This window comes from Capra hircus, chromosome 29 (genome assembly GCF_001704415.2).
Source record: "Capra hircus breed San Clemente chromosome 29, ASM170441v1, whole genome shotgun sequence".
Classification (NCBI taxonomy): Eukaryota; Metazoa; Chordata; class Mammalia; order Artiodactyla; family Bovidae; genus Capra; species Capra hircus.
In genome coordinates this window covers 44,882,026-44,901,180 of record NC_030836.1, presented here as the reverse complement: position 1 = coordinate 44,901,180, position 19,155 = coordinate 44,882,026, and the positions used below count along the sequence as shown (strand labels likewise).

General features: G+C 45.9%; 1 protein-coding gene across 2 annotated transcripts; it reads left to right on the top strand.

Annotated features, from left to right (window-relative positions):
• Positions 15,577-18,932, top strand: MRPL11 (mitochondrial ribosomal protein L11). Of its 2 annotated transcripts, XM_005699922.2 has the most exons (5): positions 15,577-15,788; positions 16,167-16,262; positions 16,957-17,050; positions 17,136-17,295; positions 18,665-18,932. In XM_005699922.2, the coding sequence occupies exons 1-5, from the start codon at positions 15,666-15,668 to the stop codon at positions 18,768-18,770; spliced, it is 579 nt and encodes a 192-aa protein (XP_005699979.1). In that variant the 5' UTR covers positions 15,577-15,665; the 3' UTR covers positions 18,771-18,932. The 2 variants fall into 2 exon arrangements, with proteins under 2 accessions (XP_005699979.1, XP_005699980.1); XM_005699923.3 differs by lacking the exon at positions 16,167-16,262 and having other exon boundaries at positions 15,580-15,788.

The window sequence follows — 19,155 nt, the reverse complement described above, 5'->3', positions numbered from 1 at the left end:
AGTTCACCCAAAACTCTCTTTCTGAGATTTGATTCTGCACTGGTGTTCACAGAAGCTGAGCTTTCAGCATCATGACCTGCTTCTTACCTGCTTAGACACTGCCTAGATTCTGTGCCTGCCTGCAAACACAGGAAGTCAAGTGAGCTTGAGATAAGAAAGGGAGTGGGTCCTGGAATTTTTTAAGCCCCTGGAGGTCTGGCCAACACCCTCCAGGGTCTAATGAAATCCTATGATTGGTGAAACAAACAGCATTGTTAAAGTGAAACCAGAGCTTCATTTTTGTGCGCAAACTGATGATGATGTTACTTTGTGGCCTGGGATGATAAGCAGGAGCCCCCAAACTGCAGTTTGAAGTCTCACCTGTGGAGTGGACACACCGCCCTGGATCCTTTCTCAACTGGGACTCCAGATTACTGTTAACAAGTGACTTCCCAGTGCAATTGAAGTCTGGGTGTAGGTTGTTGGCCCGGTTTGGTAATGTATATGCTATTGCTTCTCTCCATTGTTTCTATTTCTTTTCTTTTAATGACTGTATACTGAAATTAAGTAAAATAATCCTCTATTAAATATTGAAATTATTTATTAGTGTGTAATAAGTGGTTTCTTTTGTGGAAAAAAAAATCCCTCAAACCTAAAACTAAAGTAAAACTTTGGGCAAAACAATAACCAAGAGTTAGGGGAAGCCCAGAGGGTGGACCTTTAATTTGCATCTTTAGAGTGCATGTTTTATTGAAGAAATCAAGGAAAGCTGCACACAGGAGGCATTCTTTGACCCCCCACATCAAGAAAAACAAGTGAAAGTTGGCCCACACACTGTGGAGGAGCACACTTCCTCTCCCTCCCCCAACTTGTTGTTTATGAAGCTGCCAATCTTAAAGACTCCTCCTGGGTCTTACCACATCCACACACCCCACTAACTCCTCCATCTAAAAATAGTCCAAGATACCAACTGCTTTGCCAACTGTTCTCGGGCTCCAGCAGCCAGATGAAACAAGAAAGCAGCCGACAGCACACCCTTTGAGGACGAAAGCACCCACTAATCAAAGAGAAAGTCCCTGAGCAGGCTGGACTGCTGGGCTCCTGGCAGCAGGTCGTACAAATCCTGCACCACAGGATTGCTCCCATCCCTGCTTCCCTACCTGCATACCAGGTACACATATCTGCAATAGGCCATGGCGACACTGGGACAGTCTTACTTCCCTTTGCACTCCCAGCTTCCAGTACATTCCCTGCCAAAGCAGGCCCTCTGTGAACATATACTGAATTATGATACAGCCAGGTCACAGAGCCAGACGGATGTGGGACTGAGGTTTGACCAGAGCTCCTGTGCTACCACCTGACACCAGATGGCAGGAAGGGCTAAGAGAGGTTCAAAGGCTTTGTCCCAAGAGGCAGAGATTTTTCCTGTGGTCAAGCACTGGGCTGGGAGTTGTATGGTGGGCACAGCCAGACCAGGAGGGACCTCTGGAATCATGGGATGGGACTGAATGCAATATTGCATTTTCCAGGATGGGCAGAGGAAGGGTGAGTTGGAACACCACCAACAGACATAGATTCTCAAGTCCCAGCCTTGGCTTCTGGCTCTAAGTCCCAGGCTCTGTGCTAAGAACTCCAGCTTCTTAATCTCTCTATGCCTCACTTCCTGTATTTATAAAATGGAAATAAACATAGTACCTACCTGAAGTGGGATAAAAATTGACAGTATTGTTTTGAAAATCTTTCCAGCCACTCCCTTCTCTCTTCAATCTAGATCTTGACCCTACTGCTTTTTATAAGGGGACAAAGAAAAGAGAAAAATACAGCCTGTATTTTTTCTTAAAAAAAAAAAAGTTTTGTTTGGCTCCGCCAGGTCTTAGTTTTAGCAGGCAACTAAAATGGCTTGAGGGATCTAGTTCCTTAACCAAGGATTGAACCTAGGACCCCTACATTGAGAACACAGAGTCTTAGCCACCAAACCATCAGGGAAGTCCTCTGCAGTTCTTCAGCTCTTGGGTTCAAGTACCCAGAGACAGGCATAGTTTTGAAGAATATTTGTGCATCTAGTGAAGAAAGCATGTTGAAAACATATAAACAAGCCAACCAACAACAAACTCTTTCTGGCCGGAAAGATTTGGAGAGAAGAGGATAAGGAAGAGCTAAGATGCTGGGCTCTGCCTCTGAGGTCTCATTGTAGGTAAGAGGGAGGTACTAGAAAAAGATAGACCCCTCAAATAGACTTAGGCATCCAAACCCTATTCCTTCACTGTCCAAATTTGATTGGATCAGTTTGTGGAACAAATTATGTTCTAGGACATTGTTGAAAACAGTAGAGAACTAGCTGTCAAAGAGTGGAGTTTAATAGGTGGCTGTGGTCAGGGAAAGTGTCAGTCCAGGAGAGCCCAAGCCAAATCACTGTCTTCCCAGGTGACTGCAGGTGGAGGTGCACAAGGCTCCTCCCTGACAATTAAGGACAGAGGCTTTAAACTCAGGCAGAGGGAAGGGGGTGGGGTGGGGTGGAGTCACCAAAATAATCCACACAGGGCCTTCCCTGGCAGTCCAGTGGCTAGGACTCCACACTCCTAATGCAAGGCGCCAGGTCTGATCCCTGGTCAGGGAACTAGATCCCACATCTAAGCCACAACTAAGACCTAGTATAGCCAAATAAATAAGTATTTTAGAAAAATAACCCACTCAGTCATCAAGCAAGCAAATAACAATAGCAAGCTGTTGGGGTGGGGCAAGTGCCAAGTTGCCACAATGCAGTGTTTAAAATCTTCAGTTTCCATCAAGAAATTGTAAATCATGCAAAGAAACAGGAGTGGATGACACAGACAAGGGAAAAAAAACCAGGCAGATATTGTCGGGATGTGGGGAAACTGACACCCTCGCACATTGATAGGAGGAGGGTAAAATGGTGTAGCCGCTTAGGAAAATAGTGCAGCCCTGCCTCCCACAGTTAAATGATGTTGCCGTGTGACCCTGCAGTTCCACTCCTAGGGGAAGACCCAAGAGAAATGAAAACATACGTCTACACAAAAACTTGTACACAAATGTCTATGGCAGCATTATTTATACTAGTCAAAATGTGGACAACTCAAATGTTCAGTTGTTGAATGGATAAACAAAATGTATATCTACACAGTGGAGTATTATTTAGCCATAAAAAAGAACAAAGTACAGATATATGCTACAACCTTGAAAATAATACGCCAAGTGAAAGAAGTCAGTCACAAATGACCACATCTTGTATGATTTCATTGATAAGAAATGTCAGAATAGAAGAATATATAGAGGCAGAAAGTGGATTTGTGAATACTTAGCTAGGGAGGGCCAGTGTTCTTGCCTGGAGAATCCCAGGGACAGGGGAGCCTAGAGGGCTGCTGTCTATGGGGTCGCACAGAGTCGGACACGACTGAAGTGACTTAGCAGCAGCAGCAGCTAGGGAGGGATGGCAGAATAGTGATAGCTAAAGTGCATGTGTTTCTCTTTGAGGTAATGAAAATGTTTCAAAATTGCTATGGTGATGGTTACATGTATCTGTGAATATACCAAAACCACTAAACTGCACATTTTAATGGGTGAATTTATGATATGTGAATTACTATATCTCAATATATGCTTTGTGCTCAGCCATATCTGACTCTTTGTGACCCCTGGACTGTAGCCTGCCAGACTCCTCCATCCATGGGATTTTTCAGGCAAGAATACTGGAGCAGGTTGCCATTTCCTCCTCCAGGGGATCTCCCTGACCCAGGAATTCAACTTGCATCTCCTGCATCTCAGGTATTGGCAGGCAGATTCTTTACCACTGAGCCACTGGGGATGCCTCATATCTCAATACAGCTTTTCCTTAAAAAGAACCAGCTAGAACAAAACAAATATGACATTGAGAAAAAGAAACTAAGTATCAGAATTCATACTCTATAATTGTATTGATGTAAATCTTAAAAATAGTTCAAACCAAGCCATATCAGCTCAGGATGCTTATTTTGGTGGCAAAACTAAAGAAAGGTGAGGAAGTTAAGGGCATGAAAATTCGGCAGAGGTTTTAACCTGCAGCGGGGGCTGTGGGGCGCTGTCCAGGGTGCTGTTTGGTTTCTTAACAGTAGCACTCACCCAAGTGCTTGCTTTATAATGCTTCTTAAGCTGTACGTTTATATTGTGTGAACTTTTGGTGTGTTTAGCATATTTTATAATAAAAGCATTTCAAATAAGATGAGCTGGTTCGATCAAACCTCCACACTCTGCAATGTGAATGGGTAAGGAGTAGTTCTAGCTGAAAGGTCAGGATGTGAAGAAGACTGGTGAGACTGTGGCCAGAATAAGTGAAGAGGAACCCAGGGAGCTGAGAAAGCCAGTGAGAGCGAGTGCACAGACAGAAGCAAAAACCAGGAGAGAGGCTACGAAGGGCCCCTAGGACTTCAAGTCTTGATAGCTTGATTTAATCATTTACCCACTGATCAACAGTGTTATTAAGTACTTGCTTTCGGTCACACCAGTGAAGCTGCTTCTCCCTAATCCCCAGTGGTGCATCACCAGCAATCATTTTTGTCTCTGTGACATCATTCCCTGGCCATAGCTAAAGGGAGTAAGGATGCCAACCTGGCCCAGGCTGGGCCAATCACATCTTGTCTGTTGGGAACTTGGAACAGAGATTCAGAGACAGCCTTTCTCTGTTGTAGAGTTGAAGAATCACAGAAAACTGGTTTTGCTATGCCAAAGCTTCACCCTCAGTGGGCAGTTACCCAAAACACTGCGGGATAATTGGTAACTGCTTTGCCACTGGATATAAGAACTGCCTCTTCCATCCTAGTGAAAGTGAAGTTGCTCAGTCGTGTCTGACTCTGTGATCCCATGGACTGTAGTCTACCAGACTTCTCTGTCCATGAGATTTTCCAGGCAAAAGTACTGGAGTGGGTTGCCATTTCCTTCTCCAGGGGATCTTCCTGATCCAGGGATCAAACCGAGGTCTCCTGCACTGCAGGCAGACGCTTTACCCTCTGAGCCACCGGGGAAGCCTCTCTTAGGTTGTGAATATTTTACTTACACGTGTGTGTGCTCGGTCACTCAGTCGTGTCCAACTCTGCGACTCTATGGGTGCAGACACATGTTTTAGATTCTTCTGGTCAGAAAGGCCTGCTTCTGACTGAATCAGATGCTATTTCCTAAAGAAGTGGATGTGGTGGAGACAGCAGCTAGGTCCAGTTTCAAAGTAGCTCCAACTGCAGAGTCTGCAGCCCTCTGTCCATGGCGCCAGTGGTGAGATGCTGTGCACGATGGGGGCAGTTCAGCCTTTTCAGGACAGTCCTGTGGCATGATTTTCGGTGTGTTCCTACTTGCCTGGCTACAGTGCCTAGTTCCCTGCACAGCCTGGAGACTCTGTGAGTTACTCAGTATCCTTCGTTAAGTTCTCTTTCTGCTTAGAGTGTCCAGAATTGGCTTCTGTGCTTGAAATTAAGAACCCTGGGTGTGTGTGGTGGGGGTGTGTGTGGGAGGGAGGCTCCAGAGGGAAGGGATATATTATGTATATAGCTGATTCACATTGCTATATAGCAGAAACTAACACAATATTGTAAAGCAATTATCCTCTAATTTAAAAAAGTAAATAAATTAAAAAAAAAACATAAATAAGAAAAAAAAAGAACTTTGACCTACATCGCTAGAAACCTGAATGCAGTCCTTCCTGAGTAGCCCAGAGGGAATTATCTCTCCCCATATCTTGTCTCTCTGCCTCTCTGTATGTTGACATCACTCCTCCCCGCAGACCAACATATGTGGCCTGAGGTAGGAAGTAGCTACACTGCATCTCCCAAGTTTTGATATCCTCTCCTGTCAAGAAGCCAGTACCGACTGAGGATGGAATTTCTATTTTTTTTTTTTTTTTTTTTTGGCTACAACATGCAGGATCTTAGTTCCCTGATCAGGGATTGAACCCCTGTCCCTGGCAGTAAAAGCATGAAGTTCTAACTACTGGACTGCCAGGGAATTCCCCAGGATTTCTAACTTTTAATAAAAGATTACAGGGGGAGAAACTTTGACCCAGCTTGGAGGAGATGCTTACACCTAGCCAGTCAAGTACAAATAGGCAGAATCATGTCATATAAAAATGGTTGCTGTGGGACAGGAAGCGGGCAGAGCACAACAGTTGAAAGAATGACAACCACTGAGGACACAGCATAAACTGGTTAGAGCCGACTAGGTCCAAGATGGTAGATGAGTTGACTTCCACTAGACCTTGAGCATCAGTAGAGTCTCATTGTAACACATCAGAATACTAAATGACACGCCCGCAGGTGCCGTGACAGTCCCAAGGCTGACCATAAAAGGACAAAAAGTGGGTGGTGACCCAATTCCTAGAACTCTCTGCCCCTTCTCCAGAAAAGTTGGAATAATCCTCCCCCTCACTAGCCTATGAAATCACCCAGCCCATCAAATCTAAAGTGTGTTAGTCGCTCAGTTGTGTCCAACTCTTTGTGACCCCATGGTCTGTCCATGGAATTCTCTAGGCAAGAATACTTGGAGAAGGAATGCCATTCCCTTCTCCAAGGGATCTCCCTGACCCAGGGATCAAACCAAGGTCTAACTACTCCTGTATTTCAGGGTCTCTGGCCTTCTGAGATGGCCCCACACTCTGTATTTCTCCCAGGACTGCTCTCACTTTCTGAGATGGGCCACGTTCTGTGTATGGAATGTATATGTCTCTAAATAAACATCCCAGGTCTCAGACAAGTCCCTGAGATGGGCCACCAAATGTAGGCTCTTGGCTTTTCATGGGAAAGAACTGAAGAATGAGTCTTAGCAAAGTGACAGCAGGTTTATTTAGAGACATATACATCCCATACACAGAACGTGGCCCACCAGTGGTAAAGAACCAGCCTACCAATACAAGAGATGTTAAGAGATGTGGATTTGATCCCTGGGTCAGGAAGATCCCCTGGAGGAGGGCAGAGCAACCCACTCCAGTACTCTTGCCTGGAGAATCCCATGGACAAAGGAGCCCAGCAGGCTACAGTCCATAGGGTCGGAAAGAGTTAGACATGACTGAAGTGACTTAGCACACACATTCTGCACAGAAGTTAAATAACCAGGGCGACAGTATACAGCCTTGACATACTCCTTTCCCATTTTTGAACCAGTCCATAGTTCCATGTCTGGTTCTAACTGTTGCTTCTTGATTGCATACAAGTTTCACAGGAGGAGGTGAAGTGGTCTGGTATTCCTTTCTTTTTAGGAATTTTCCAGTTTGTTGTGATCCATACAGTCAAAGGCTTTAGTATAGTCAGTGAAGCAGAAGTAGATGTTTCTCTGAAATTCTCTTGCTTTTTCTATGATCCAATGGATCTCTAGTTCCTCCTCCTTTACTAAATCCAGCTTCTACATCTGAAAGTTCTTGGTTCATGTACTACTGATGTCTAGCTTGGAGGATTTTGAGCTTAACCTTACTAACTAAGAGTGCAGTTGTTCAGTAGCTTGAACATTCTTTGGCACTGCCCTTCTTTAGGATTGGAATGAAAACTGACCTTTTCCAGTCCTGTGGCCAATGCTGAGTTTTCAAAATTTGCTGACATATTGAGTGCACTTTAATAGCATCATCTTTCAGCATTTTAAATAGCTCAGCTGGAATTCCATCACCTCCAGTAGCTTTGTTTGCAGTAATGCTTCCTAAGCCCTACGTGACTTCACACTCTTATGTCTGGCAGTAGGTGAGTGATTACACCTTCATGGTTATCCAGGTCATTAGGACTTTTTTTGATATAGTTCTTCTGTGTATTCTTGCAGATTCTTCTTAATCTCTTCTGCTTCTGTTAGGTCCTTACCATTTCTGCTCTTTCCCTTGTGGCTCAGCTGGTAAAGAATCCGCCTGCAATGTGGGAGACCTGGGTTTGATCCCTGGGTTGGGAAGATCCCCTGGTGAAGGGAAAGGCTACCCACTCCAGTATTCTGGCCTGGAGAATTCCATGGACTATACAGTCCATGGGGTTGCAAAGAGTTGGACACAACTGAGTGACTTGCACTTTGCATGAAATATTCCTTTGATATCTCCAATTTTCTTGAAGTGATCGCTAGTCTTTCCCATTCTATTGCTTTTCTCTATTTGCACTGTTCTCATAAGAAGACTTTCTTATATCTCCTTGCTATTCTTTGGAACTCTGCATTCGGTTGGGTGTATCTTTCCTTTTCTCCCTTCCATTTTGCTTCTCTTCTTTTCTCGGCTATTTGTAAAGCCTCCTCAGACAAACACTTGGACTTCTTGCATTTCTTTTTCTTTGGGATGGGTTTGGTCACTGAATCCTGTACAATGTTACAAATCTCTGCCCACAGTTCTATAGGCAGTCTGTCTACCAGATCTAATCCCTGGAATCTATTCATCAACTCCACTTTTCCAATCAAATCATAAGGGATTTGATTTAGGTCGTACCTGAATGGCCTAGTGGTTTTCCCTACTTTAATTTAAGCCTGAATTTTGCAATAAGGAGTTCAAGATCTGAGCCATAGTCAGCTCCAGGTCTTGTTTTTGCTGACTGTATAAAGTGTCTCTATCTTCAGCTGCAAAGAATATAATCAATCTGATTTCAGTAGTGACAATATTGTGATGTCCACATGTAAAGTGGTCTCTTGTGTTGTTGGAAGAGGGTGTTTGCTCTGACCAGTGTGTTCTCTTGACAAAACTCTTAGCCTTTGCCCTACTTTATTTTGTACTCCAAGGCCAAATTTTTCAGTTACTCCAGGTATCCTTTGAGTTCCTACTTTTGCTTTCCAGTCCCCTGAGGAAAAAGATTTTCTTTCTTTATTTTTTTTTAAACCATCTTGTTTTTGGTGTTAGCTCTCGAATGTCTCATAGGTCTTCATAGAGCTGGTCAACTTCAGCCTCTTCAACATCAGTGATTTGGGCATAGACTTGCATTACTGTGATGTTGAATGGTTTGCTTTGGAAATGAACCAAGATCATTCTGTTGTTTTTGAGACTGCACCCAAGTACTGCATTTTGGACTCTTGTTGACTATGAGGACTACTCCATTTTTTTCTAAGGGATTCTTGCCCACAGTAGTAGATATAATGGTCATCTGACTTAAATTAGCCCATGCCTATCCGTTTTAGTTCGCTGATTCCTAGAACGTTGATGTTCACTCTTGCCATCTCCTGTTTGACCACTTCCAATTTACCTTGATTCATGGACCTAACATTCCAGGTTCCTATGCAATATTGTTCTTTACAGCATCAGACTTTTCTTTCACCACCAGACACATCCACAACTGAGCACTTTTTCCTCTTTGGTCCAGCCACTTCATTCTTTCTGGAGGATTTCTCTGCTCTTCCCCAGTGGCATACTGGACACCTTCCGACCTGGGAAGCTCATGTTCTGGTGTCATATCTTTTTGTCCATTCACACTTTTTATGGGGTTCTCATGGCCAGAATACTGGAGTGGTTTGCCATTCCTTCCCCCAGTGAACCACATCTTGTCAGAACTCTGCACTGTAATGCAGCCATCCCAGGTGGCCATGCACGGTATGGCTCAGAGCTTCACTGAGTTACGCAAGCCCCTTCATCACGACGAGGCTGTGATCTATCCATGAAGGGGCGTTTCTTCTTTACTCACACTCAGTCCATTCTAACCCCCTGGCAGAAAATTAAATTTAATTGGGTGTTAAATTTAGCTAAATTGGGTATCCTACAATTTAACTCCATTTTATCTACCTGAAGATAGTGAGACCCCACAAGTTTAGATTCCTGTTCCCACAGGACTGGGTCTTTGTTGTGGCATGCCTCTCTCTAGCTGCAGCATCGGGCTTAGTTGCTGCGTGGCATGTGGGAATATTAGTTCCCAGACCAAGGATTGCCCCCTGCATTGGAAGGTGGATTTTTAACCACTGGACCACCAGGGAAGTCCCAAGATTGCCCCCAATTTATTTATTTATTTTTAAAAATAATTTTATTTATTTATTTTTAAAAATAATTCTATTTATTTAAAATTTCTTTATTTATTTAAAATAATTTTATTTGTTTATTTTAAAAATAATTTTATTTATTTATTTTAAAAATGATTTTATTTGTTTATTTTTAAAAATAATTTTATTTTAAAAATTATTTATTTATTTAAATACTTTTATTTGTTTATTTTTAAAAATAATATTTATTTATTTTTAAAATGATGTTATTTTATTTTATTAAATAATTTTATTTATTTTTGATTGTGCTGGGTCTTCGTTGCTGTGAGAGCTTTTCTCTAGTTGCAGCAAGCAGGGACTACTCTCAGGTTGTGGAGTAGGATTCTCTGGCACAGACTCTAGGGCACACAGGCTTCAAGAGGGCTCAGTAGCTGTGGCTTCCAGGCTCCAGAGCATAAGCTTAGCACTTGTGGCACACAGGCTTTGTTGCTCCAAGGCATATGTGATCTTCCCGGATTAGGGATCAAACTCCTGCACTGGCAGATGAATTCTTTCCCACTGAGCCACCAGGGAAGCCCCTGCCCCCAGTTTCGATGCCAATTGCAAGGCCAGGGTTTCACCTGTGCTTCTGACCAACAAGCAACCAGTGATAAGTTGGAAGTTCCCATGACCCACTCCTTGTGTTTCATCATTTGCAAAAATGGTGCACAGAACTCAGGAAAACAGTTTACTTATATGATTGCCAGTTTATTACAAAGACTACTTCAAAGGGTACAAATGAACAGCCAGAGGAAGAGGTTGTACAGGGCTAGGCACAAGACCCTCCCAGCAGCTTCACATGTTCACCAACCAGGAAATTCTCAGAACCCTGGCCTTTTGGGTTTTTATGGAGGCTTCATTAAATAGGTGGGGCTTTCCAGGTGGCTAAGTAGTAAAGAATTCGATTCTCCTGCTGATTCAGGAAATGCAGGAGACAGGTTAGAGCCCTGGGTCAGGAAGATTCCCTGGAGGAGGAAATGGCAACCCACTCCACTATTCTTGCCTGAAAAATCCCATGGACAGAGGAGCCTGGTGGGCTACAGTTCATGGCAGAACAAAGAGTTGGGCACGACTGGGAAAATGAGCACGGAAATGAGCAGTAAGTAGGCATGATCGATGAAGTCGCTGACCATCAGTGACTCAGTCAACAGTTTATCCTGTTTCTCCTCCCCAGAGGTCAGAGGTCAGGGGGATGGGTCTGAAAGTTCCAGGCCCCTAGTTATGTGGTTCGTTTCCCTGGCAACCAGAACCCACAGGCTTTTAGGAACAACGCTTCATTAACATAAAGTCTCCAGTTGCTGAAAGGGGCTTGTTATGAATAACAGAAAAGTCTCCGTTCACATTTTCGGCTCTTGTCACTTAGGAAATTCCAAGGGTTTTAGGAGCTCTGTGCCAGAGACAGGGACAAAAGACCAACCTAAATTCCATATCCACAGAATCAACCAATCTGGAGTTGAAAATATATATATTTTTAATTCCAGAAGCTTCCCTGGTGGCTCAGTTGTAAAGAATCTGCCTGCCAATGCAGGAGACGCAGATTCAATCGCTGATCTGGGAAGATCCACAACTAAGATCCCCTTAGTTGCCACAGAGCAACTAAAGCCGTGCACCGCAACTACTGAGCCCAAGCACCGCAAGTACTGAAGCCCGCACGCCCTAGAGCCCATGCTTTGAAATGAGAGAAGCCGCTGCCATGGGGAGTCTGGACACCGAAACCGGAAGTAGCCCCCACTTGCCGTAACTCGAGAAAAGTCCACACAGCACTGAAGACCCAGCACAGCCGTTCATTCACTCATTCATTCTTTTTTTAATTCCAGAAAGTTTTGGGTCTCCCCTGTTAGGCCAGCAGTTAAGACTACATGCTCCCAGTGCAGAGGGCACGTGTTCAATCCCTGGTCGGGGCACTAACATCCTGCATGCCAATGGCTCAGCCTAGTGACTCAACCTCTCTGTGCTTCAGTTTCCTCATGTATGAAGTGGGCATAATAACAGCACCTATACCTCATAGGGGGCTACCCAGGCGGCGCTAGGGGTAAAGAACCTGCCTGCCAATGCAGGAGAGACAGCTGCACGGGTTCGATCCCTGCGTCAGGAAGACTCCTTGGAGGAGGGCGTAGCAACCCACTCCAGTGTTCTTGCCTGGAGAATCCCAAGGACAGAGGAGCCTGATGGGCTACAGCCCATGGGGTCACAAAGAGTAGGACACGACTAAAGCGACTTAGTACGCATGCATACATACCTCATAGGACTGCAGTGAGATTTAAATGAGATACTCTTTATAAAGACAGACTCAGTTCATACTACACGAGTATTTGTTGACTAAGATAAACTCTATCTTCTACATATCTCTTAAAATGATCCACCATTATCTCTCCACCATCATACTGTCCTGACCTAATGGGTCTTGCTCCATCCAATCCCTGCCATCCTCCAGTCCATCTGCACACCCAAACCAGGGTCACCTTTTCAAAATGTGAATATGATGCAAATATTGGGTTGACCAAAAAGTTCGTTTGGGTTTTCCCATAAGATCTTATGGAAAATCTTGCCTGGGACATCCCACAGACTAAGGAGCATGGCAGGCTACTGTGGCATCGCAAACTTAGCGACTACACAATAGCAGCAGCAGCTTCAGTGGCTTCCTACTGCAAGGCTGCCCCCCTTAGGAGGCTGACAAGGTCCAGGAGATCTGGTCCCCACTCACCTGTGCAGGCTCACCTTGGCCACTGAACACTCTGGGCAACCATATATGAAAAGTAGACTAGAAAGTTGTTTTCTTATAATCTGTAAGAGATGGAATGATCACAATTGTCCTTTCATTGACAAGAAGTGGAAATTTCACCCACTGGTACCCATTTTGTGCCAGGCCACATTCTTGGCTTCCTGAGGACCTACCATGCCCATTCCTTCATTCAGGAAGGTTTACTTATTTGTAAATGAATTTGTGAATATCAGCTGGCTGATGTGAAGCATCCAGAGATAAAGTCTACTTAGCTTGGCTTGCTCTGGGAAAGGCTGTTTCCCTCCCCCCCCCCAAGTTTATTTATCTTTTATTTCTTCCAAAATTGAATATATCAAATCCTATGGGCTTCCCTGGTGGCTCAGTGGTAAAGAATCCACCTGCAATGCAGTGATAGCTTATGGTGAACAGTGTCGGATCCGTGACCTGATTTAGCTTCGGGACCAGGGACCAGGCTTGAGCACTCAAGAGCTTTTGTGTAGCAGAGTTTTATTAAAGTATGAAAAGGACAGAGAAATCTTCTGACACAGACATCAGAAGGGGGATGGAGAGTGCCCCCATCCCTAGTCTTGGCAGGGGAATTATATACTTTTTAATTGGTTATTACAATAAATCAAAAGAATGTCTCAAGGTTGTAAAGATCTTATTAGACCCACTCCCATAATATACATTTTAAAATAACAGAATTAGTCAGAATGTTTTCAGGAAGGAGAAACATGTCCTGAAGCAGGATACATTATTGTTATATAATCCTTACTAAGTAATGTAGAAAAAAAACCTTTGCCCTTTCCTTCGCCTTTAGAATTCCAGACCCCTAACTCCTCCTTGAGAGCCCCAGACCCCTTTCTCCTCCTTTGGGACCCCAGGCTTTTTACCAGCCTGCCTAGGAATTGACTTTCTCAGCGGGTTTGATCCCTGGGTAGGGAAGATCCCCTGGAGAAGGAAATGGCAACCCACTCTAGTATTCAGGTCTGGAGAATCTCCTGGACAGAAGAGCCTGGAGGCTACAGTCCAGGGGATCACAAATAGTCGGACAGGACTGAGAGACTAAACAACAATGATTGTTAAGGAGAAAATAACAAGCAAACAAAATCTGAGGCCCCGCCCCCATTTCTCTTAAAGTCACAGAACTCAAAAGGAACTGCAGTGGAATAAGTGGGTGCAGAAAGCCAGGAGGGAGAGGATGGCAAGATAAACTCCCCAAATACTTAGAAAGCTAGTCAACAGAAGCTGTGATAAATACAAGCCAGTGTGAGACAAGTGAAATTAAGGAGCAGCAGAGATGAGAGGCTGTTTTGTAGATAGAGCCAGCTTTCCTCTTCTTTTTTCTCATCAGGGTATTCTAGGCCCACAGCACAAAGTGCAGACCAGGCCCTCTTCCATGTGCTTTACCCAAGTTAACTAATTTCCTGGGAGGTAGGTACTATATTTAGCCCCACGTGACTCCTAAAGACAGGAAGCACAGGGAAGTTAATTACTGTGCTCCACGTTTTATGGCAAGTAAATCAGAAGAGCCTTCTTGGGTCCAGAGTCTTGATACAGCTAATGAGGCTGAGTGTTATAAAGAACTTGACAGACATCAGAGGCAGGAACAATCACATTTAATTAGAGGGAGTCCAACATGAATTCAGAATTTAAAATAGATGTGTCTCACAGTTTACCATGGATTATCTCATTTCAGGAGAGGAGGCAGTGCAGAGCTGTGGTAAACAGCACAAGCTCTAGAATCAGATAATCCTGACACTTGTTTCCCAGTCTTGTCACATACCAGTTATATGTTCTGGGGCCTCTTTTAGTGCCTCAATTTCTCATTTGTAAAGATTTTTACCGTCTGAGACACCAGGGAAGTGCCCATTTGTAGAGTATAATAAAACAATTTGTCTCATGCCATTGTGAGGATTAAATAAGATAATAATACCCTTAAAGCAATTAACAGGCTTTCCAGGTAGCTCACGGGTAAAAAATCTGCCTGCCAATGTAGGAGCTACAGAAGATGCAGGTTTGAGCCCTGGGTGGGGAAGATCCCCTGGAGGAGGAAATGGCAACTCATTCCAGTATTCTTGGCTGGAAAATCCCCTGGACAGAGGGCTATAGTCCATGGGGTTGCAAAGAATCAGACACAACTGAGGACGTAGTAAGTAGTGACCTAAAGCAATCAGCACCATGCCTGGCACATAGCAAATGCTAAAAAAAAAAAAAAAAGAGAGAGAGAGAAAGAATAAGATGATGTGATGGCTTATTTTACTGGACACAGGTGATGTATCAAATTTGTTCTGGGCCTCTTAAGCCTCATAACAGCTCTCTGAAGGTTTTGTCCTTATTGTGCAGTGAAGTGCACCTGCTGACTAGGTGTACTAAAGCACTTTGCTCATTTAATGCTCACAACAATCCCAGGTGTAGGTGCTATATATTATAATCCCCATCGTACAGAGGGGGATACTGAGCATACGTTAAATAACTTGATCAAGTTCATAGCCAGCAAGAGAAGCAAGCAGGCGATTTGTTTCCAAGGTCCGTGCTGGTAACCATATTCCCTTTCAGCAACAAGTGAGGAAAACAGGCTTAGAAAGTGAAGAGATTTCCTGAGGACTCCAGGCTGTTTTGAAACCCAGGGATTATCATCAAATCCAGCAGAGGGCGCCCCAAAACACCGCAATCTGTGGGATCGGCATAGTAGGACAAAACTACCATACCCACAATGCAGTGCGGGCATTAAGGTCCCCTTCCCAGCTTGGCCGTCTGAGGTCTTGCCTGTGTGCTCTCCAGGAGGGCTATGGGTATCTGAGCCATTCGAGTCCTTCCTCAATCTTAAAATAGCACGTTAAAAGTTTTTTTCCGCTTCATCTCATCCTTGTCTTACCAGTTGGAGGGCGGAAGGATTGAGTCAACGCTGCTATTTGTCAGCTTTATTTGTCTCACCCTTCCGTGAGGACCCTTAACCTTTAACCCAATATGGCGGCGCCCAGAGCCCCGCTCTTGGTGTAGATCTGAGGTTAACTCAGCCCGGGAACTCCTCATCATGTCGAAGCTAAGCCGGGCCACTCGGGCTCTCAGGAAGCCCCAGGCCGAAGGCGTGATCCGGGCCATCTTGCGGGCAGGCCAGGCCATGCCCGGGCCTCCTCTAGGCCCCATCCTTGGTCAGGTGCAGCCGCGGCAGAAGCCAGGCGTGGGAGGCGCGGGAGGGTTGGATCTAGTACGCGGGTGAGGGGTGCGGACTGGGCCAGGGCGGCCTCGTTTCAAACCTCGGCTCTGCTGCCCACACACTTTATGGCCTTGGGTTAGTTATACAACCTCTTCGAGGCTCAGCTTCCTCCGTCCTTCGTCAGCGGGCTGTTGAAAGGACAGAGAGGTATGGAGCACACGAATCATCTGGCACATAAAATGGTAGTTGAATGTGGGTAGAGAGAAAAGGATGGGTATGCTTAGAGACGTGAAGACGGAGGAGAGAAGGGATGGAGCCTCCTGGGTGGAAGGAACCCGGCCCTTCCTCCCCACGCTTACCGCCATGCCTCCCTCACAGCGAGGCGTCTCCATCAACCAGTTTTGTAAGGAGTTCAACGAGAAGACCAAGGACATCAAAGCAGGCATTCCTCTGCCTACCAAGATTTTTGTGAAGGTGCGGAGTCGGGACTCTGATCCCCAATTTCCTTATTCTCCTCAAGGCCTGGAGCTGGTCACCTGGAGTTGCTACTTGGCTCCCCGCTTGGGGCAAATCTGTTTTCAAAAAATATATTTTTTTATTTACTTGGCTGCACCGGGTCTTAGTTGAGGCCGTTGTTGGCTGTGCTGGGTCTTGGTTGCTGCCTGCAGGCTGTCTGTAGTTGCGGTGCTCGGGTTTCTGTTGTTGAGCACAGGCTCAGTAGTTGTGGTCCACAAGCTTAGGTTGGCATCTGGGATCTTCCCTGACCAGGGATCGAACCCGTGTCCCCTGCATTGACAGGCAGATTCTTAAGCACTGGACACCACCAAGGAAGTCCAGAATCTCTTCTTGATGCCAGGCCCCCCTTTCCCTTTTTACACAGTGGAGACTAGACCATATCTTTCCTGAGTGCGTCCTACTGTGTTGTAGATCTTTTTTTTTTTCGTCCCTCCAACTTGCCAGGGCTTCCAGAGCAGAGTTGGACCTGGAATAGAGGTGACAGGGACATTTGTTAGAAGTTTATTTTTCCTGTGGTTTTATGGTCAGTTGAAGGGGCAACATAGGAAGATGAGTTGAGGTGGGGCGGGCAGGAAGTCAGTAGCTCCTTGGGCTGGTGCAGCAGGGCTTGGGGCAGGCAGGAAGAGTCTCATAACTCTTTTTTTCCCTTAAGCCCGACAGAACATTTGAAATAAAAATTGGCCAGCCCACTGTTTCCTACTTCCTGAAGGCTGCCGCTGGGATTGAGAAGGGGGCCCGGAACACAGGTAAGGGGCAAGCGGGGCATCTGGGCTTCTGGGGGCCTGGAAGGAAGCAGCGACTCCTGAAGGGCTGCTTGTGCTTTGCTTCCAGGGAAAGAGGTGGCCGGCCTGGTGACACTGAAGCACGTGTATGAGATCGCCCGCGTCAAAGCTCGGGATGACGCCTTTGCCCTCCAAGATGTGCCCCTGTCCTCTGTTGTCCGCTCCATCATTGGCTCTGCCCGTTCCCTGGGTATTCGTGTGGTGAAGGAGTGAGTATCTGGGGGAAGCTCAGTGTGAGAGAAGGGCCTGGAAAGTTCTTGACTCTGGGACAAAGCTGAGGTCCCACTGAGGGGGAGAGTCAGCATCTGTGTTAAAGGATCTTAGATTCTCGTTCATTCATTTGGAATATAATTGTTATGCACCCAATGTGTATTAGACTGTTCTGGACACTGGATACAGTCCACAAGGGACGTAGCCATGCTTAGCCTTGCTTTTAAGGAGCTCCCAGTCCAGAGATGGAGGCAGATCCATAATGGAGCATTATACCGCTGGATGGTCAGCCCTGATAAAAGAAACCACAAGTGTCTTGAGAACAGGGAGTAGGGTTCCTGATTTTGCTTGTGTGTCAATGAAGGCTTTGGCGAGCAGTTGACGTCCAAGCAGAGCCCTGGGAAAGGAGGTCAGGGACTAGGGACAAGCATTCCAAGAAGTGGAAAAATCCCTGTGAAGAATGTCAGGTGAAGAGTGGAGCAGAGAAGGTGTGATCTGGGTGTATTACGCTAGAGACAGAGTGGGACATAGTAGGAGGTGAGGCAAACAGGGTCTAGTTGGTTCTCAAATCTAGACCTGATCCTGAGGCCAACAGAGGGCTCCTCATGGGGCTTTGGAGACCTCAGGAAGGTGAGATGTTGGGTGGGAGAGTGTGTGGCCCAGACGACAGCAGGGGTAGCACTCAGCCCTTCCCTGGCCTCTTGCTGCTGCTGTCACACCGCATGCAAAGGCTGATGGTTGGTTATTTCCAAGAGGAGCGGGGGTAAGCATGGAGCGGGGGTGGGATTTACTTTGCTCAGATCTTTACTTGTTCTGGGGATACAGCAGCGAGCGAATCTGGTCCCTGCTCTGAGAGATGTACATGTACCACCTGATGACTTCTTTGTACAAAATGTTTTTGGGCTCAGAGAGCGGGCAGGTTAATCTGGATTGGGATTTAGCTGTTCTAATCCTCCAAGGATAAGGAGGGATTTAAGAAAATAGTAAAAGGCAGAGGTGGTGGCGGAGTGACACTCCTGGCAGAGAAGAGAGATGAGCGAAGGTGTGAGGGCTGGGAGGGTCTTCCCTGTAGCTCAGATGGTAAAGAATCTGCCTGCAATGCAGGAGACCTGGGTTTGGAAGATACCCTAGAGAAGGCAATGGCAACCCACTCCAATATTCTTGCCTGGAGAATCCCATGGACAGAGAAGCCTGGTGGGCTACAGTCCATGGGCCACAAAGAGTCAGACATGACTAAGCAACTAACACACACATATGGGGGCTGGGACATCCAGGAGCGGGGAGGGGCTCTGAGACAGTGACGTGGGTGCTGTCAGCTCCCACCTGTGACCGGCCCCTCACTCACTGTTTGTTTTTCTGTACTTGCAGCCTCAGTTCAGAAGAGCTGGCAGCTTTCCAGAAGGAGCGAGCCCTGTTCCTGGCTGCTCAGAAAGAGGCGGATTTGGCAGCCCAGGCAGAAGCTGCCAAGAAGTGACCCCTGTCCCCCAGCCTCTAGGATTTTGAAGGGGGCCAGTTGAGAAGGCTGTGCCCAAGGGGAGGAAGGGAGGTCACACCAAGCTGATTATATTTTTCTGACTTTAAATCCTGTGTGGTTGTGTCAGAGGATCAAGCCTGAGTAAACATGTTTGGTCACTCACTTGCAGTTTCTGCTTCGGGACCCCAGGGAAAGGAACGGTGCTGACGGTAGCTGCTGGGAAGTAGCAATTTCTCAGATGTGTAGTCTGAGGTTCAGCCAGGTAGAACAACTTGCCCACGGTCTGACCAGACAGAGGAAGGAGAAAATCTTGTCTTTTCTGCCTTCCTAGGGGTGAGAGAAGAAAATCCCATGGACGGAGGAGCCTGGTGGGCTGTAGTCCATG

Bases quoted from the DNA above. Each gene is read 5' to 3' on its own strand.
- MRPL11 (XM_005699922.2), top strand. From the start codon at position 15,666: ATGTCGAAGCTAAGCCGGGCCACTCGGGCTCTCAGGAAGCCCCAGGCC. The intron at 16,263-16,956 runs GTGCGGAGTCGG...TTTTCCCTTAAG, and splicing joins CTACCAAGATTTTTGTGAAG to CCCGACAGAACATTTGAAAT. The intron at 17,051-17,135 runs GTAAGGGGCAAG...CTTTGCTTCCAG, and splicing joins GAAGGGGGCCCGGAACACAG to GGAAAGAGGTGGCCGGCCTG.